This window comes from Nicotiana attenuata, chromosome 6 (assembly GCF_001879085.1).
Source record: "Nicotiana attenuata strain UT chromosome 6, NIATTr2, whole genome shotgun sequence".
NCBI lineage: Eukaryota > Viridiplantae > Streptophyta > Magnoliopsida > Solanales > Solanaceae > Nicotiana > Nicotiana attenuata.
This window is the reverse complement of record NC_031994.1, coordinates 87,352,026-87,370,299: the sequence shown is the minus strand read 5'-3', so window position 1 is coordinate 87,370,299 and position 18,274 is coordinate 87,352,026. Positions and strand designations below refer to the sequence as shown.

The following is an 18,274-nucleotide window of genomic DNA, read 5'->3' as shown; positions in this document are numbered from 1 at the left end:
TTGACCGAGAAGGGTGCCCAGTTCAGATGGTCGGATGAGTGTGAGGCAAGCTTTCAGAAGCTCAAGATAGCTCTGACTACGGCACCGGTATTGGTTTTGCCCACAGGTTCAGGGCCTTATACAGTCTATTATGATGCTTCCCGTATTGGGCTTGGTGCAGTGTTGATGCAGGATGGCAAGGTCATTGCCTATGCTTCGTGGCAGTTGAAGATTCATGAGAAGAACTATCCAGTGCATGATTTGGAGTTGGCAGCCATTGTTCACGCATTGAAGATTTGGAGGCACTATCTGTATGGCGTGGTATGTGAGGTGTTCACTGATCACAAGAGTCTTGAGTACTTGTTCAAGCAAAAGGAGTTGAATTTGAGGCTGCAGGGTCGAGTTTGTGTGCCTATTGTGGATGGACTTCGAGAGTTGATTTTAGAGGAGGCCCATGGTTCCCGGTACTCTATTCATCCGGGCGCCGCGAAGATGTATCAGGATTTGTGGCAGCATTGTTGGTGGCATAGAATGAAGAAGGATGTTGTTGCATATGTGGCTCGATGTTTGAATTGTCAGCAGGTTAAGTATGAGCATCAGAGGACTGGTGGATGGTCTCAGAGGATTGAGCTTCCCGAGTGGAAGTGGGAGCGGATCACTATGAATTTTGTTGTTAGACTCCCGCAGACCCGGAAGAAGTTCGATGCAGTTTGGGTCATTGTTTATAGGCTGACCAAGTCAGCGCATTTCTTTCCTGTGGCAGTCTCCTATTCATCCGAGAGGTTAGCTGAGATCTATATCTGGGAGATTGTTCGCCTTCATGGTGTGCCGGTATCTATCATTTCGGACCGAGGTACGTAGTTTACCTCGCGTTTTTGAAGAGCAGTTCAGCGAGAGTTAGGCACCCAGGTTGAGTACAGCATTTCATCCTCAGACGGACGGGCAGTCCGAGCGGGCTATTCAGATATTGGATGATATGCTCTGAGCTTGTGTTATTGACTTTGGAGGTTCGTGGGATCAGTTATTGCCTTTAGCAGAGTTTGCCTACAACAACAACTACCAGTCGAGTATCCAGATGGCTCCTTATGAGGTTTTAGTCGGTAGGCGGTGTCGATCCCCGGTTGGATGGTTTGAGCCGGGAGAGGCTCGGTTGTTGGGTACGGATTTGGTTCAGGAGGCCTTGGACAAGGTCAGGATCATTCAGGATAGGCTTCGTACAGCCAGTCCAGGCAAAAGAGCTATGCAGATCACAAGGTTCGAGATGTGGCTTTTTATGGTTGGTGAGCGGGTATTGCTTCGAGTGTCGCCTATGAAGGGCGTGATGAGATTTGGGAAGAAGGGAAAGCTTAGCCCTAGGCCCATTGGTCCGTTTGAGATTCTTGATCGAGTGGGAGAGGTGGCTTATAGACTTGCATTGCCGCTGAGCTTATCAGCCGTGCATCCAGTTTTTCATGTGTCCATGCTTCGGAGGTATCACGGCGATCCAGCCCACGTGTTAGACTTCAACACTGTCCAGTTGGACAAGGACTTGTCTTACGAGGAGGAGCCGGTAGTTATTTTAGACCGGCAGGTTCGTCAGTTGAGATCCAAGAGTTTCCCTTCTGTTCGTGTTCAATGGAGAGGTCAGCCTCCTGAGGCATCGACCTGGGAGTCCGAGTCCGATATGCGGAACCGTTATCCTCATCTATTTCCCGACTCAGGTACTTCTTTCTTCGGTCCGTTCGAGGACGAACGGTTGTTTTAAAGGTGGAGAATGTGACGACCCAAAGGGTCATCACCTGTTTTTTATCCATTCTGTGCTTCCGAGGCGCGTAGCCAGAACGCACTGCAATTATGTGCGCTGTCCGGGCGCGTAGCCGGAACGCTTAATTGTGAAATTATGTGGAAAAAAATGCTAAATTTTGGTGTTAAAATGAATAAGTTTGACTTTGGTCAACATTTTAAGAAAACGGACCCAGACCCGTGATTTGACGGTCCCTGAGGGTCCGTAGGAAAATATGAGACTCGGGCATATGCCCGGAATCGAATTCCGAGGTCCCGAGCCCGAGAAATGAATTTTTAAAGGAAATTGTTTTTCTGAAATTGTTTAGGAAAATTGAAATGAAATTTGATTAGAACGTATTGGTACCGGGCCTGTATTTTGGTTCCGGCGCCCGGTACAAGTCTTATATATGATTTAAGATGTTACTGTAAAGTTTGGTTAAAAACGGATGTCGTTTGACGTGTTTCGGACTTAAAGTTCTAAATTTGAAACTTGATGAAGTTTTTGGAAAAATTCTTGATTTTGAGGTTTGATTCATTGTTTTTATGTTATTTAGGCGATTTGATCACACGGATAAGTTCATATGATGTTGTTGAGTTAGTTCATGTGTTTGGTTAGGAGCCCCGAGGGCTCGGATGTGATTCGGATGCGTTTCGGGATGGTTTAGACTTAGAAAAAAATTGCAGGAAGTTGCAGATATGGTGTTCTGATATTTAGTTCTATGCGATCGCATAGGCAGCATCGCGATCGCATAGTGTAAGCTTCCAGGTGCCTAGTTTTGTTCTATGTGATCGCATAGATTCATCCGCGATCGCATAGCTTAGCCCAATTCATTCAACGCGATCACATCCTTCCTCCCGCGATCGCAGAGCATTAAACCAAATCTGAGAAGGGAAAGCCCTTTCTTCTATGCGATCGCAGTGTTTGGTTCGCGATCGCAGAGACCAACCTTCCCTTCCCCTATGCGATCGCATGACTCTCTTCGCGATCGCATAGAGCATTTTTCGCCCAGTTATATTTTAATTTCCAGAACAGTGTTATTACGGGATTTCACCAAATATTTCACAAAACCTTTCTTCTCCAAGCTCTTAGACGACCATTGAAGCAATCCTTCACTAAAACCTCTTGGGTTAGTAATCCTTTACTCGTTTTCCTCCATTTTCTTCAACATCTAATGAAATCCTAGGCCTAAAACATGTGATTTAAGGTAGAAAATTGGGTATTTGGGTAGAGTAGGGGCTTTTTGATTTTTCTTGATTTAGACCTCGTTTTGGGGTCGAATTTGAAAACAAATTATATATTCGGGCTCGTGGGTGAATGGGTGATTTTATTTTGGTCCGAACCTCGTGTTTTGACCAAGCGGGCTCGGGGTCGATTTTTGAGTTTTTGGGAAAAATGATGGAAAAGCTATAATTAGGCATTGGGTTCGTATTGTTTAGCATTTATTGATGTATTGAAGTCATTATTGTATAGATACAATCGATTTGGAGCCGAATTCGAAAGGAAAGGCGGTTATTGAGGATTGAATTGGCCGTGGAAGTTTGAGGTAAGTGCTTGGTCTAACCTTAGCTTGAGGGATTAGGAGTTGAGTCCTAATTGCTATGTGATAATTGTTGAGTACGACGTATAGGCATGGTGACGAGTATCTATACGTTGGTGTCAAGTATGACCGTGAGTCTTATATTGTGATTTTCATGATTTCGTTGTATTCTTCATGCTTTGGTGATGATTTCTAGTTGTTGCGAAAAGTTTGTGGAAGGAATTGAGACCTTTGAACATTTTGGAGCATTGGCTCGAGTTATATTATGAATTGTGAAAGTATATGAGATGATTGAACCCTTTGGAGCATTGGCTCAAGTGGTAAAGTGAGTTATGAAGTACAAGTGAAAGATAGAGAAAAAGTTATTGATTATTGAAATGTTCCCGTGCCGGGATTTAATTATTTACTTGTTGCTCCCTTGCCGGGATTTAATTGTTAATTCGTTGTTCCCCTGCCGGGATTCCTATATGTTCTTGTTTACTTCCCTTGCCCTTATTTGTGATTGTTGTTTGGGTGAGGAAGAGTGTTAAAGCACGAAGGGTGACGCCGTGTATTGTTTGCTATAGTCAGGAAAGAGTGTAAAGCACGAAGGTTCCGTGCCGCACGATGTACCATTCCGTGCCAATTCTATTGATTATATGTGAGGAAAGAGAGTAAAAGCACGAAGGTTGATGCCGTGCACATTTTATTATTCTAATTGCTTTGGTGAGGAAAGAGAGTAAAAGCACGAAGGGTGATGCCGTGCACGTTTTCATTATATTATTGCTTGGTGAGGACGAGAGTAAAAGCACGAAGGGTGATGCCGTGCACTTGTCTTTAATTTTCCTGATTCTTGCTGATAATTGAGTTATGTTGTCCTTTACTTTTATTTACTGATTTTCTGTTGTTACTTGATTTTATTTCGATGTTATAGATTCCCTTACCCTATTTGCCTTATGATTGTTGTTTGGGTGAGGAAGAGCGTAAAGCACGAAGGGTGATGCCGTGCATTGTTTTGGTGAGAGAGTGTTAAAGCACGAAGGGTGATGCCGTGCACTTATTGCCGTTTGTTATAATTTCTTGTTGTTATTGGTTCAAGTGCATTAATTGTCTTATTCCTCTATTACTGTGATTCTGTATGTTGGCATTTTCCTTTATTGTGTTACTTGTTATTATTAGCTCTAGGTATCCTTGCACAACATTATGCCTTGAATTTATGCTATAATTGCTACATGTTTATGTGACTTAATTGCTACTTGTCATTACTTGTCTTCATCAGTGAGTCATAATTATTGTGTACTTGTTGTCTTATGAATTCTATTAATTGTTGTGTTTATTGGAGTAATTTTATTTGGAAAAACTGTTAATATAATAAAATGGGAGCGGGTGGTACGCCTACCACGTGATATAAGAAAATGGGAGCGGGTGGCACGCCTGCCACGAGATACAGGAAATGGGATTGGGTTGCACGCCTACAACGAGATATGTACTGACAGTGAAACCTGCTTTTATTTCCCTTATCCATATTAGAGTTAAATTAATGATGTTCTTTATTATTCTCTTGATATTCTGTTTTTACCTGTTATCCCCCGAAGCATGTTTCCTCCTCCCATCCTTACTTGCTTATACCTGCTTTATTTTCCGCTGTATTTTATATAACTGCACAGGTTTATTTGATAGTCTGGTCCTAGCCTCGTCACTACTTCGCCGAGGTTAGGCTAGGCACTTACCAGCACATGGGGTCGGTTGTGCTGATACTACACTCTGTGCTCTTTTGCACAGATCCAGGTTTCGGACAACATCAGTAGTTGGAGGGCTTCCTTCAGTTCACCCGAAGACCCAAGGTAGACCTGCAGGCATTCGCGGGCCCCGGCGTCTCCCTCTATCTTTATTCCCTGTTTCATTTCTCTTTTGGTTCAGAAACAGCGTATCGTATTTTCCTTCGGACTTTGTTTGTAGTGACTCTTAGACAGTCTGTGACACTGTGACACTAGGTTTTGGGTATTGAGGTTTTAAAAGTTGTATTGGACGTAGTATTGATTTATAAACATTGTTGACTTTCGCTTATTTATCAAAATCCTGTTGTTATTACATTATCGCCTGGTAATTGTTAAAATAAAGTAAATAAAAGTGTATTAGGTAGTCAAGGCCTGGCTTGCCTAGCTCCCACTAGTAGGCGCCATCACGACTCCCAAGGGTGGAAAATTCGGGTCGTGATAAAACCCCAACAAATGACCTCACACATGAAGTCTATTGATTTCGCGATAAGCAAATCTGTACCCATTTCATGGGTAAGGAGTTCAATAACGATGAGAACGGAAACAAACAATGAAGATATGTACAATAATTAATGAGACAATTAAAGCCAACAAAAAAATGGTCTTTCTTATACTGAAATATTTTTTTATAAACTTTTTAGAATCTAGTCCTTTCAATATTGGTGGTGCCCGCGGGACTTGGTCGACCCTGGAGTTATAGGTTTCCACCTTTTTGTCATTTTCCTTGATCTTCTTTTCCTTTGTCTCGATTCGCTTTATCAGTTCTTCGAGCATTTTTATGATAGCAGGATTGATCTTCGATTCCTTCTCATTCGATTTCCTAGAAGTCGATTTGACCCTGTGTACAACTTCCTAGGATGGCTCGAGTACGACCCTGCTCGGTGTGTGGTTCTGATTTTAGAGCTAGGTTATTGCTGCCTGTTGGTCCTGCAACATTTGGAAGATCACTCGCAGGCCGATCCCGCCATCTTCACCACCATGTGCGTCTGAGTAGCTGATCGGGTACCCCCGCAAACGCTGCTTTCGGGATCGACGGTCAAATTTCCATTGATGGCTACATGCGAACATATGTCGATTGGATCTACAGCCGAAATTCCATCGAGGCCAGCAGGGGGTACAATATTTCCTGGTGTAGTGTTCTCATTTTCGTCGTGGTGGCTGAGATCATTGTCAATGTGTTGAGGTGCTGACTGAGAGTTTAACATTTTTTAATCCTGTAATCAAAGATACTTCAAAGAACAAGTGTAAAATAGTGTGTGTTACGAAAATTTGTACCAGGCAATCACTATTATCCTTAGCCCCACGGTGGGCGCCAAACTGTTTACCCTAAAACAGATAACAATTGAATTTATATTGTGGTTTTAAGGACACGTGATTTTACTTGGCACAAACTGAGAAAAAACGCAAATTGATATTGAAATTAACTGTAAATAGAAATAAAGCAAACCAAAAGAAATGTATAGCTTGGATCCTTGAGCTAGGTCACATCCGAATCAAACAAGTATTTCACTGGAAAGTATGAGCAGAGCAACAAAGTATTGAGAGCTTAATAAAAAGACAGTATATTGCTTTATATAGCGTGAATATGATGTGCTTTACAAATGATCAGACCCCCTTTATATAGCAGGGGAGTTCTACCTTTAATACAGTCTTAAATACAGTAAAAAATCCAATGATTAGCCGATTAATAGGCCTCTTCTTGATACGTGCCGAGATTCCCTCTGTGATCCTCGCCCGATCGCGGATATCTTGGCTTTTCGTTATTTGGCTTGGCAGGCTTCCCTCGATCTTGCTTGATCTCTATCTCGCTTGGTCTCGATCTTGGCTGGTCTCGATCTCGGTCCCTGAGTCACGAGCTTGGCAATCTAACTTCGTGTCACGATCAAGTATAACATGGAGTCGAACCTTAGCGTTCAACGCCACGGTCTCGATTAATCATACAAAAAGAGCAACCTCGATTTTGACCGTAGGACCGGTGGTGGAGTCGCTTTGATGAAAGAGAAGATAGGGGAGGAGGTTTTGTATAAACAAAGAGGGGAGAAGAGTGTTTTTTTAATTTCACGTGGCATTTTAAATTGGGGGAAAAGAGTTTTAAATTTTTAAATTTTGAAAATTGTATCCGTTAATGGTAAAGACAAGCACTTTTGATCACGATAAAGGTATTAATACTACCAACTTTTAATGGAAGATGTAACATGTATAGGTAATTTTGGCCCTTTCCCGGGAAAAAAACTATTCCACTTGAAGAATATAGTTATGGACATAGAAAAATTAAAGGGAAATTCCCAGTTATTTCAGCACATAAGTAAGTTAGTACAAAAATTAGTCGATTCACAATATATTAGCTAATTAATTATTTGTAGCCAAAAATTTATAATTTTTGCTTTCTTTTAAGAGGATGTTGTTGGAATAGATTCGATACATGTTAAGGAGTTTAAATCTCATTTGGGATGATTTTGTAGAGTTTTGAGGTGGTTTGAATTGAAAATTCGAAGTAAAATATGAACAATATCACACTTTGTATCATTTGTGTATCACATATGTATCATCTTTGTATAAAATTAACTTCGAATTTTGATACCAAGTCGGTCAAAATCACCTCCAATCTTCCTCAAATTTTGTATATTGACTCGTCTGTATGTTTTCAATGAATTTCAAACATACCCATTGAAAAAGATTTCTTTTTGCTTAGATTTTTAGAATATTGTATATATATTTTTTGTATTTCATCACCTTATTTGCTACCGCATCCATGAAATTTCCTTTCCGTCTTGCATCTAATGTTGCTGATCACGCTTAAATATATGGATTAGATCTTTGCTTGTGATTCTTGGATAGAAAGAATCTTTATTTATTTAATTTTTAAATTTTGTATGTGCTTGACTAGTATATATTTAATATATATATATATATATATATATATATATATATATATATATATATATATATATATATATATATATTATATATATATATATATATATTATATATATAAGTTTAGGACTTATTTGAGATATGTCTGTAAGATTCCGAAAATTAAATAATACAGGTCGAGACACTCGGGTGACAATAGCACGGGCTAGCCAGTTTTCGGACTAGTAAAATAGCAAGCGTTTGCAAAGTCATTGAAAAATAACCATTATTTTGCTGCAACAGAAAAAGTTCCAGCATAATATACTGGAGATTGGTGCACCTCTGTATGAACTTCCAGCATATTATGCTGGAACTCTAACACACGGAAAGTTCCACCATAATATAATGGAGATTGGAGCACGTATGTATGAACTTCCAGCATATTATGCTGGACCAGTATATTATGTTGGAATATTTTATGAATTTTAAACAGTATTTTCGTTCAGCTTTATCTTTACATGAAGAGTGACTAAATTTCGATTACTTTTGAAATTATGACTATTTTTCAATTATCATTTGTCTGGCTATTTCTGAATTTAACTCGCCACTCTAGCACTAGCAAACCCGAATTTGACCCGAACGTTGGAGACCCGACTTGAAGACTGGATCAATTTCTGATCCTTCATTCTCAAAGTCTATGAGCCAGGCGCCTCTCTCTCTCTCTATCTCTCGTGCGCACGAACAAAATCATCTCCAACACAGTGCAGTCATCGCAAACGCTACATTCTTCTACCCTCCTACTCACCTGAACAACGTCCTCTCTTTGAATCATGAGTAATATTTTCTATTAATTCTAATTCCGATTTGGATTTTACTGATGCCGATGAAAAAATGAGCTAAATCTTGTCGCTTTTTTTACAGGTTTAGGGAAGAAGATCAGAATAGGATTTGACGGTATCAGCTCAGCATCAATTTCGAAATCATTTTCGCTTCCTAGTTTTCGTGTGTAAAATTAGAAATTAGAAATTTTGTTCTTTTCTAATTCAGGATTTGGAAGAATCAATCGGTTTATTACGAGAGCAGCTGGCCTAAGGAACGACTCGAAGTTTTCCAGTGGAAATGATGCACTTAAGGTATCAATTTTTATGATATTGTTGTTTCAGTGTGGGCAGAGTTAAATTGCAAGAGCGATTTGTTGTGTATATGGTGAACCAGAAACACTGTTTGTACGATTTGATGCTTTCGGCCGTCTCATGCTATTTTGCTTAAAATCAGATATATATATGTAATATATTATCTGTCCCATTTTACGTGACAGGATTTGACTAGACATGGAGTTAAAAAGTTAATTTGACTTGTATATTGTAATAGTGGTAGTGGAAGAGAATATTGCGTAACTGTTGAAAAGTAGTTCTATCACTAAAACATCTCATTAAATTTTAAAAATTGAATAGTTAAATGAATTTAAATGTTACTTCATCAAAGAAGAAGAGGAAGAATTTGAATAATTGAAAGCTGGGAATATAAATGCCACGTTTCCTTTTAGTGGTGTAGGGAAATGGAAAAGTGCTAAAGAAAATTGAAATGGAAGAAGCGCCAAAGTAGCTTCAACATGAAGCAGGTTAATAGGAGCTGTAGAATTTGCTCCAATCCCTTTTCATCACAAAAAAATAAGAAAAAAGAAAAAAAGAAGAATTGGCTCCAATCTTTCTATCTGTCACCATATTAGCATTTGAGTTTAGGCAATTGCACCTGATTAATGCTACATGCAGTACAACATATTATTTGTTGCAGAGTGAAATTGTCAACAACAACAACATACCCAATCTTATCCCACGTGTTTCCAAAGTGAAATTGTCAATGTTTCTCAATTGACAAGAACCAAAAACTTCGTGCCATAGATAGGAGAGAAGCTTTTATGTTGACCTTTTCCATGTTGTGACAACATGGTACATTTGTAGCTTATATCTTCGATCATGCTTTTCTTACCTTGTAAAATGACGTGTTATTTCCTATTTAGGAGGATAATGAACAATCCAATGAGTTTGTGTAGAGGAACTTCCTTCAGTCAGTTTCTTTTTACTATTTAGACCTGGTTCTAAAATAGAGTTGTTCGATAGTGTCCATCTAAAATTTTGAACAGGAGGGACTACCTCCCAAGATAGCTTATTTTAGAGGAACCTTGGAAATGCTAAAGCATATTTCACGGGGTTTTACTGAACCTGTCACCAATATCTTTCAAGGTCTATGTAGTCAGCCTTCCCCAATGTAACAGCTACTGCATTTCCAAGCTAGTGTCCATAAATCTATGACTGAACACCTTGGTCACTTCTTAAGCTTCAATATGAAGCATCTGCTCTGGAGCATCTTGAATACGTTCAGTACCCCACATGAAACAGAAGAAGCTTAATTTTTGCTATTTCACATGTATTCATTTTATCTCAGTTGTATGAAGAGAAATACATTGTTTCGAGAATATTTTAAAAACTTGCACTTTGAAGGTGAAGTTTGGAAATAAAACAAATCCTTCTGCTTGTGTATCCTCTATAAATGCAACCTCAGATGCTATGTTTTAATTCTCAATTCTAATATTAAGCTAAAGGTTACGCCTAGAGGATTTGTATTATAGATCAATCCTACTCAACTAGCACTAGTAGGCGGCATATGGGAAGACACACTACACCAATAAACACAAAACTATTTCTTCTAGGTGGTTCTATCACAAGCATGTAAGTTGGCTAGCATTGGCTCTATTTCCTCCCATATATTAATAGGACTTGTCTAACCAATTAGGCTCCTTTTTTCCAATATTACAACAACAGTGAGGCCTTAATCTCAAACAAATTGGGGAGGATGACAGTTGTTGTCTTGCCAACAATGCTCTTTTATTCCAATAAGGAAGAATAAAGATGCGTAGCTGGAGATACTCAAAGGTCTCATGGAAGCCCCCCTTTGCATCTATGGTATTCCAATATATTTGCGTTTTCCTGAGGGAGATGTTTGCCTGTTGGAGGAGTGCCATGTTATTGAACCTCTCATAAACTTTATTCTAATTTAACTCTTGGCACAAAACCATTGGAAAATTTGATGTGCCCCAGAATTGCTGCCATATACCTGAATTTGCTTTTGACTATGTGCCAATATATACTTTATGCCTTGGATGACAGCAATATTATCTTTGAGGAGAGCAATTGCTCATCTGCAAGGATGTCAATTGCATACACTGTTTGAAGTTGGTTTTGCTTACTTTGGCAAATGGAGGACAAGATAAAGGCTTAGATTGTGTTATGGTATAACACCACCAAAGAGATGAAGTTCTTGCTTCTAGCTCATGAGATGGATACAATATTTCAAAGTAGCTAGCCTTATGTTCATTTGATTATCCTTTCCTAGAAGAATTCTTTGCTTATGCAAGTGGCAGCTATAGTGGTGTTCTGTTAAGTCAATTAACATTTGCATCCGATGCTTTATAAAAGCTCATGGAATAATATTCTGCTGATCAAACAATTCTATTATTTATTTTGAAGCATGGCCTGGATGGAGTTGGATCTGCTGGCTTGAAGTCTTTCAGAGCACTTGCAGTCATTGGTGCTGGAGTCTCTGGGCTCCTTAGTTTTGCAACAATTGCTTATTCTGATGAGGCGGAGCATGGACTAGAGTGTCCCAGCTATCCCTGGCCTCACGAAGGCATTCTCAGTTCTTATGACCATGCTTCGTAAGTACTTAAGTGTTGCTGCATGATTGTTAAAGCTTCTTAGTTTATATTCCCTTTTTATTGGTAAAGATCTGGGTCATTAAATTTTTCACGTAGTTGTTATATGCCGTATGAAAATATTTGCCCACAGACAAAAGGTGATTCAGCCTTTTTCTTACAGCATTTTCCTGTGTATCAGAATTGGTGTAGGTGTAGTTGGTGTTCTTGCTCTGTAGCCTTGTTTTTTAAGTCTCTTACCTTAGAGAATGTATATCAATTTTCTGCTTTTCCAGAGCTAATTTGTACCCGAAGTTACAAATGATATGGAAATCCAATTAGCTTGTGTGCCTCTATTTTTGATACAGTATCCGTCGAGGTCACCAGGTTTACCAGCAAGTGTGTGCATCTTGCCACTCAATGTCTCTAATTTCGTATCGTGATCTTGTTGGTGTCGCATATACCGAGGAAGAGACCAAGGCTATGGCAGCAGAAATTGAGGTGGTTGATGGGCCTAATGACGAAGGTGAGATGTTTACCCGCCCTGGGAAGCTGAGTGATCGTTTCCCTCAGCCTTACGCTAATGAAGCAGCTGCAAGGTTTGCTAATGGAGGAGCCTATCCTCCTGATCTAAGTCTAATTACTAAGGTACTGTTTGTCTTCTAAAGTTTGACAAACATTTCATATGCGTTGCCTGATTTACTTCCACTTTTCAGGCTCGTCATAATGGTCAAAACTATGTTTTTGCTCTTCTAACTGGCTACCGTGACCCTCCTGCTGGCGTCTCGGTAATTCCTCTGCCTCAGACTGCTTTTCTTTGTGATTGTTTCTCTTTTGTTTAGAGTAGAGGAAGCAGTAAATCAAAATAACAATAAAAAAAGAAAGATGAAGTGCATCTGAAGATGTTGCAAGGAGATATGGGTACTGTCACATTCTAATATAGTTGGTTGACACTGCTTCGTGACTGTCCTTTAATACCAGTTTGTCATAATTCTTCCATTTGGTAAGACTCATTTTGCTGCTCACCTCTCATTGTAGATTCGAGAAGGACTTCACTATAATCCTTACTTCCCTGGTGGAGCTATAGCAATGCCTAAAATGCTTAACGATGGTGCTGTTGAGTATGAGGATGGCACCCCTGCAACGGAGGCACAGGTAATATATCCTTTTTTCCTTTGCTTCCCCTTTATATGTTGAACCATTGTTGCAGAAGTTAAAGTGCTGACACCGCACAGATGGGAAAAGATGTCGTGTCATTCTTGTCATGGGCTGCTGAGCCAGAAATGGAAGAGAGAAAGCTGGTAAGCTTCAATGAATTCTCCTTTCTCCTTATCCTGCATTTATGTCAATCCCAATTCTATTAGTTTGCGGGCATCCTTCTGTACTAAAGTTCTTCCAAAAGTGTATATGTGCTTGTATGCCACCTGAAGCCTGAAAGAATTAAACTTGCTTAGCAAATCCCACTTATTACCAAGTTTAGTGTTTTACTATCACATTCTGAGTAGCTGATTTGTGTGCATGTTGACCCCATGTTGGATCCTCACTGTCAGTTGATAACCCCCATACGATGTACTATAAAATGGATTTCTGACTCTATGACATTTTTTATTCCTACAGATGGGCTTCAAATGGATATTTGTTTTGTCACTCGCACTTCTCCAAGCAGCTTACTACCGTCGCTTGAGATGGTCTGTCCTCAAATCTCGCAAGTTGGTCCTTGATGTTGTCAATTAATCTCGAGGATTTCTTTCTCTACATACTAAGCGGGTGCATGGACTTAGAGAACAATATTACTCCTGCCATTTTGCCAAATGATTTGAGTTATGTTATATAGCATAGTTTAGACAATAGACTGCAATTGGAACTGTCTCTCTGCAGGTATTCTTTTTGGGAGGTAAATAAATAACTACTCAACTATTTATGGTACTCGTTATCTTTCATATGAGAAGTCTATATTGAAACCTGATGTGGGAATGCCAATTATGGGCTCCTTTTCTTTCTTATTTGTTGTAAGCCACTAGAGGACTGACATTTGAAATATGTTTAGTAGCAAATAAGTATGTTTACTCAGTGCCCCAACGGTTGTGGCCTAAACAGTCGAAGAGCTGGAAGGTTCAAATCGCAGGTGAAACCGACACTAGGTAAATTCTTTTCATCCCAACTTTGGTTGGTAGAGTTATTTAGTATATGTATTGGTATATGAGATAGCAGGTTTACACGGGGTTTCTCATCATTTTATTTAAACCATTTTGATTAAAATATCTCAAAAATACTGAAAACAAGCAAATCTAAACACGATTATTTTCCAAAATAAATTCTTTTAAAGCTATATCCGGCGCGCAACTATTTTCTAGATTCAATAAGGAAACCAAATGCGAAGACAACAGTGCCTTTTAACAGAACTTTAGTACCCCTATAGATCATGACGGAATTCAGTCCGACTGCCAGTGCTGAATCTCTATTGGTTTTCACCTGTCAAGCACATAAGGAATGTCGTGCCACATGTCGAATGCGAACTCATCGTATCTTTTAGTTGCAAATGCATTTGTTCCATTTTTCTAATATGATTGTTATGTAGCCACTTTTACAAGCTAATTGAATGACACAACAATACTGGGACAAGAAGCTTACAAGTCGGTCAGTGAAACACATACCCAGATAGATATTGACATTTCATTGAGAGAAGGGTTTACTCATAAATGTTAGATAAGACGTAAACTGAACAAAATACAGAACAAATCAGGGAGTTATGAAATTCAGTCACGATTGTAAGTTCAAGTTTTCTGAAGTTGTCTACTAATAATGACGTCTCCAAATTATTCGGGACCACTTCTCAATCTATGGTTTTTTTAACTGTTAAGAGTAGAGCTGGTGAAACTTCTAAGAATTGGTTTGTGATTGGTACTGCAGACAGAAATTGCCAGAGTAAGGATAAAAATAGTTTTGAATAACCATAGATGATCAGCGACGACTAGTAACATGATAGAATGTTACAATAATGACAATAAAATAATAGTGGATCATTGTCCTATCGAAATCATCAAAGATCTAAAGATAGCATGTGTGTCTGTCTCTCGGTGGGTGTGTGTTTATAGATTTTTACAAATAAATTTATTGGTTGTAACTTGTAAGAGTACATTGCACATTGGTGTAACAGATTATTGTATTGGACACAAATGAACTTTTTAGGTTAAAAATCAGAGACTTTCTTATACACATTTGACAGGTAGAAAGTGCAACAATTATTTATGTTCAGCTAACCATGAATCTAAATTTACTGATTAGATGATGTGTGAAGAAAAATACAGCCACTTCCACTGCATAATTTCAATTGATCTGTACCCCCTTGAGTACTAGATATTTGTTCTTTACCTTTTCTCTTAAAAACCCTTCTTGTTTAGCACCTAGAACATTTTAAAAATACGCAATGTTACATAATTTATAACATGTGAACCACTTTCCTTTAATTATTTACCTCAACTTGTACTAGATGATAATGATTTAATGATTCTAAAAAGCGGTTCTTGGTGAGACTTAATCTTTAACTTTGTTGAGTAATTTTATTGACAGTCCTCGGCAAATTAACTTACCTGTTGGGATTAATGCACTGAGGCAACCTACATAGAGTTACATGGGCGGAGGTAGCCTTTTGTACATCCGAATCTGGTATTTTCAAAGCGGAACTTAAATATAAATGCTAAAATTCAATATAATTTTAACAAATATTAGATCTGAATTCACAATTTTAAAAGTACAATGAGTTTATTACTAAAACTTTAAAGGTCGAAACCATCAACTTATGATCATGGATTCGCCTCTATACAGAGAGTATTCCCTCATCAACCATCACACTTGATTTTTTTTCCCTCACCCGGTGTCCGGTACTAATATTGGAGCCCGACTATATCCGAATTCGTCGCGTAGGATTCCATTCGGGGCAAAAATTTATAAGGTTGATCTCTGAAAAATTCGTATAAAGAAAATCAAATGGGTGCAAGGACGAGTTTAAAATCTAAGAGTCAGTGAATTCGGAATGAATTATACTATAAGGTTTTGTTACACATATATACTTTAGTTTACTTTTGGACACATATAGTTAAAGTTAAGGGTGACCTACACTCCTCCCCTACCCCCCCCCCCCCCCCCCAAATACTTTTTTTTCCCCACCCCCCATACTAATTAGTAAGAATGGATAATCGATTGTACACATGCTTGTTGTTATAGCAGCAGTGACACCTGCAAACCTTACTATCTTGTCCATTCACTAATTGCACATGCTCTCTTCATTAAACATTTTCGAATTATTGCCCACCACAAACCGTTCTAATTTTCTTCTTTCTTTTTCCTTCTCAAAAGACAGTAAGACAAATAAATTAAAAATGCACTGAGTTGCACATGGGAATGCTTCAGTACCAGATCTTGAATGTCTTCTATTCCCAATTTCCCACTGTCACGTTACTATGTTTCTCTCTATTTACTCATTCATCCGTCGTATATTGGTTTTAATACTCTGATTTTTAAGGTATACATCGATATTAATTCTTGAGGATAACTATGTCATTAATTCTCTCTTAAAAATCTTGGCCTAGCTTGTAAAAGGAACAAAACCCAACATTATCCTGCCACAACCATGTGCCCATGACATGCTAACATTTTGTACTTCGTCGGTTGTAAATCTAAACTCTTATTGGATCATACTACAAGCTCTATAAATTAAACTAAAATTCTCCTTAATAAAAAGTAGAGAAAATTCGTAAGTGTTGTTCATCTTTCTTATATGTTTTTTCCTTTTTAATACGTTCTTTTAATCTAGTTATAATCTATATAAGTATGTCATCTAAAGTTTAATATTGGAATTCTCTGTGATTGGTTCAACTATATACTCCGATTAGTTAATTGTCCATTCCAACTGATCATTGGACTAGCTTTTACAAGATATAATCATTATTTAAAAAAGATGAAGAGAGAGAGTAGTAGCAGTATATGGTAAATTTGCCAAGATTAATGTAATAATATTGTCCTAATTATAGTTTGAGCCAGTGGCAGTATGTATACAAATAATAATAATAATAATAATAATATTGTATGTGAAAAGAATGAAGTAAAAGTAGCAGAATGAGATGACAAGGTTACTCTCAGCTAACTACTAGTAGAAGAGCATGTGCAATAGCCGCTAGCTGGTCAAAATCTTGACCAGATACGACCTTTGTCTGACTATAATTCATTGTACCTCAGATTTTGAGGATGATATATATTAATGGTCAAAACAAAAGAGTAAAATACGCAATTACAATTACCATCATTCAACTTAATGCACATGTATATGGGAACATGGTGGCTTTTAGAGGTGGAGTCTAGATTTTTGATTTATGGGTTCTAAATTACAATTTTATTTATTTGCTTGGTTTTAAATAAATTATTAATATATAATTAAATAAAATATTTAATATTAATACAAGATCTAGATCAAAATTATTGAATTCGATCAAACTCGTAATTACGGACTGTCATGACATATATAGAGCCACCAAAACATGCAAGATGCTTATAAATACAACCACCAAAATCTTGATCTAGCATGTAAAGGAAGAGTGCTTGTGTTCTCGCTGTAACTCGATGTATGTATATTAGTATTATGTATATAAATTATCGAATACGTAAAAAATATTAGAATATTAAAATTTAGGAGTGCACCCATGGTTGTGCATGGATCGGATCGTATCGAATTTAGCATATTTCAGATTAAAATTTCGAATTTCGAATTCTACAAAAAAGCAATCCGAATTCGATCCGAATTAATATCGGATCGGATCAGATTTTAAAGTTTGGATCGGATAAATATTTCGAATTTTCGGAACGGATTATACGTATTATTAAGGCTATTGCAAATCTAACAAGCTAATGCATCTGCCTTATTTGCTTCTTCTGTGTTCTGTGCTAATACAAACATATCTTTGCTTTTCATCCCTTTTATCAGCATTGCATCTCTAAGAAAATATTTCTCTGTAGGTTCGAGTTGTTATGCCTCTAATTTGCAAAACTCATACTTATATTTTCTTTATAGAAGAGACAATACAGCAAGAAAAATTCTTATTTCTTAAAATTATGAAGGTACTATGGTGCCAATGTTACTAAATCCAGTAATTGTAAAGGTAATAACTTGGAGGAAGATGTAAAGGAAGTATTGGCTATCCAAAATTAAAGTTTAGTATTTATACATTGCCCTAATAATCTCGGATTTCGGAACAGATCGAGTTGAAATCATACCAATCCGATCCGGATATCCGAAATTTTAATAAACATAATCCGAAATCCGATCCAAATATCCGAAATCCGAAATTCAAAATTGAGCGGATCGGTTCGGATTTCGGATATTTGGTCCAAATGCACAACCTTACTGCCTTCAAATCTTGAACTAGCTATGCCACGGGAGTGTTATATGTAAGCAGAGGTGGCAAAATGGTTAAAAGAAAACAGTTATCCACCCATATTATCCATCAAAAAATGGGTTGGATAATGAACCATTTAAAAACGGGTCGAATATGGATAAAGAACCATATTGTCCACTTAGAAAATGGTTAACCAATGGATAATTAATGTGTTTAACTTTTACATTTGTAAAGCCTCAAATTGGAGTTCCTCAAGTTTGGAAGACTAGAAATTCTCTCATAATTGATCATATTTAAGAAGCC

General features: G+C 37.9%; 1 protein-coding gene across 1 annotated transcript; it reads left to right on the top strand.

Annotated features, from left to right (window-relative positions):
- Positions 8,554-13,636, top strand: LOC109227391 (cytochrome c1-1, heme protein, mitochondrial). Its single transcript, XM_019392535.1, has 9 exons — positions 8,554-8,725; positions 8,813-8,845; positions 8,939-9,024; positions 11,419-11,606; positions 11,951-12,230; positions 12,299-12,370; positions 12,621-12,737; positions 12,818-12,883; positions 13,200-13,636. The coding sequence occupies exons 1-9, from the start codon at positions 8,722-8,724 to the stop codon at positions 13,314-13,316; spliced, it is 963 nt and encodes a 320-aa protein (XP_019248080.1). The 5' UTR covers positions 8,554-8,721; the 3' UTR covers positions 13,317-13,636.

Excerpts from the sequence above, each read along its gene's own strand:
- LOC109227391 (XM_019392535.1), top strand. Across the intron at positions 12,371-12,620 it reads ACCCTCCTGCTGGCGTCTCG|ATTCGAGAAGGACTTCACTA; the intron begins GTAATTCCTCTG and ends CTCTCATTGTAG. Across the intron at positions 12,884-13,199 it reads AAATGGAAGAGAGAAAGCTG|ATGGGCTTCAAATGGATATT; the intron begins GTAAGCTTCAAT and ends TTATTCCTACAG.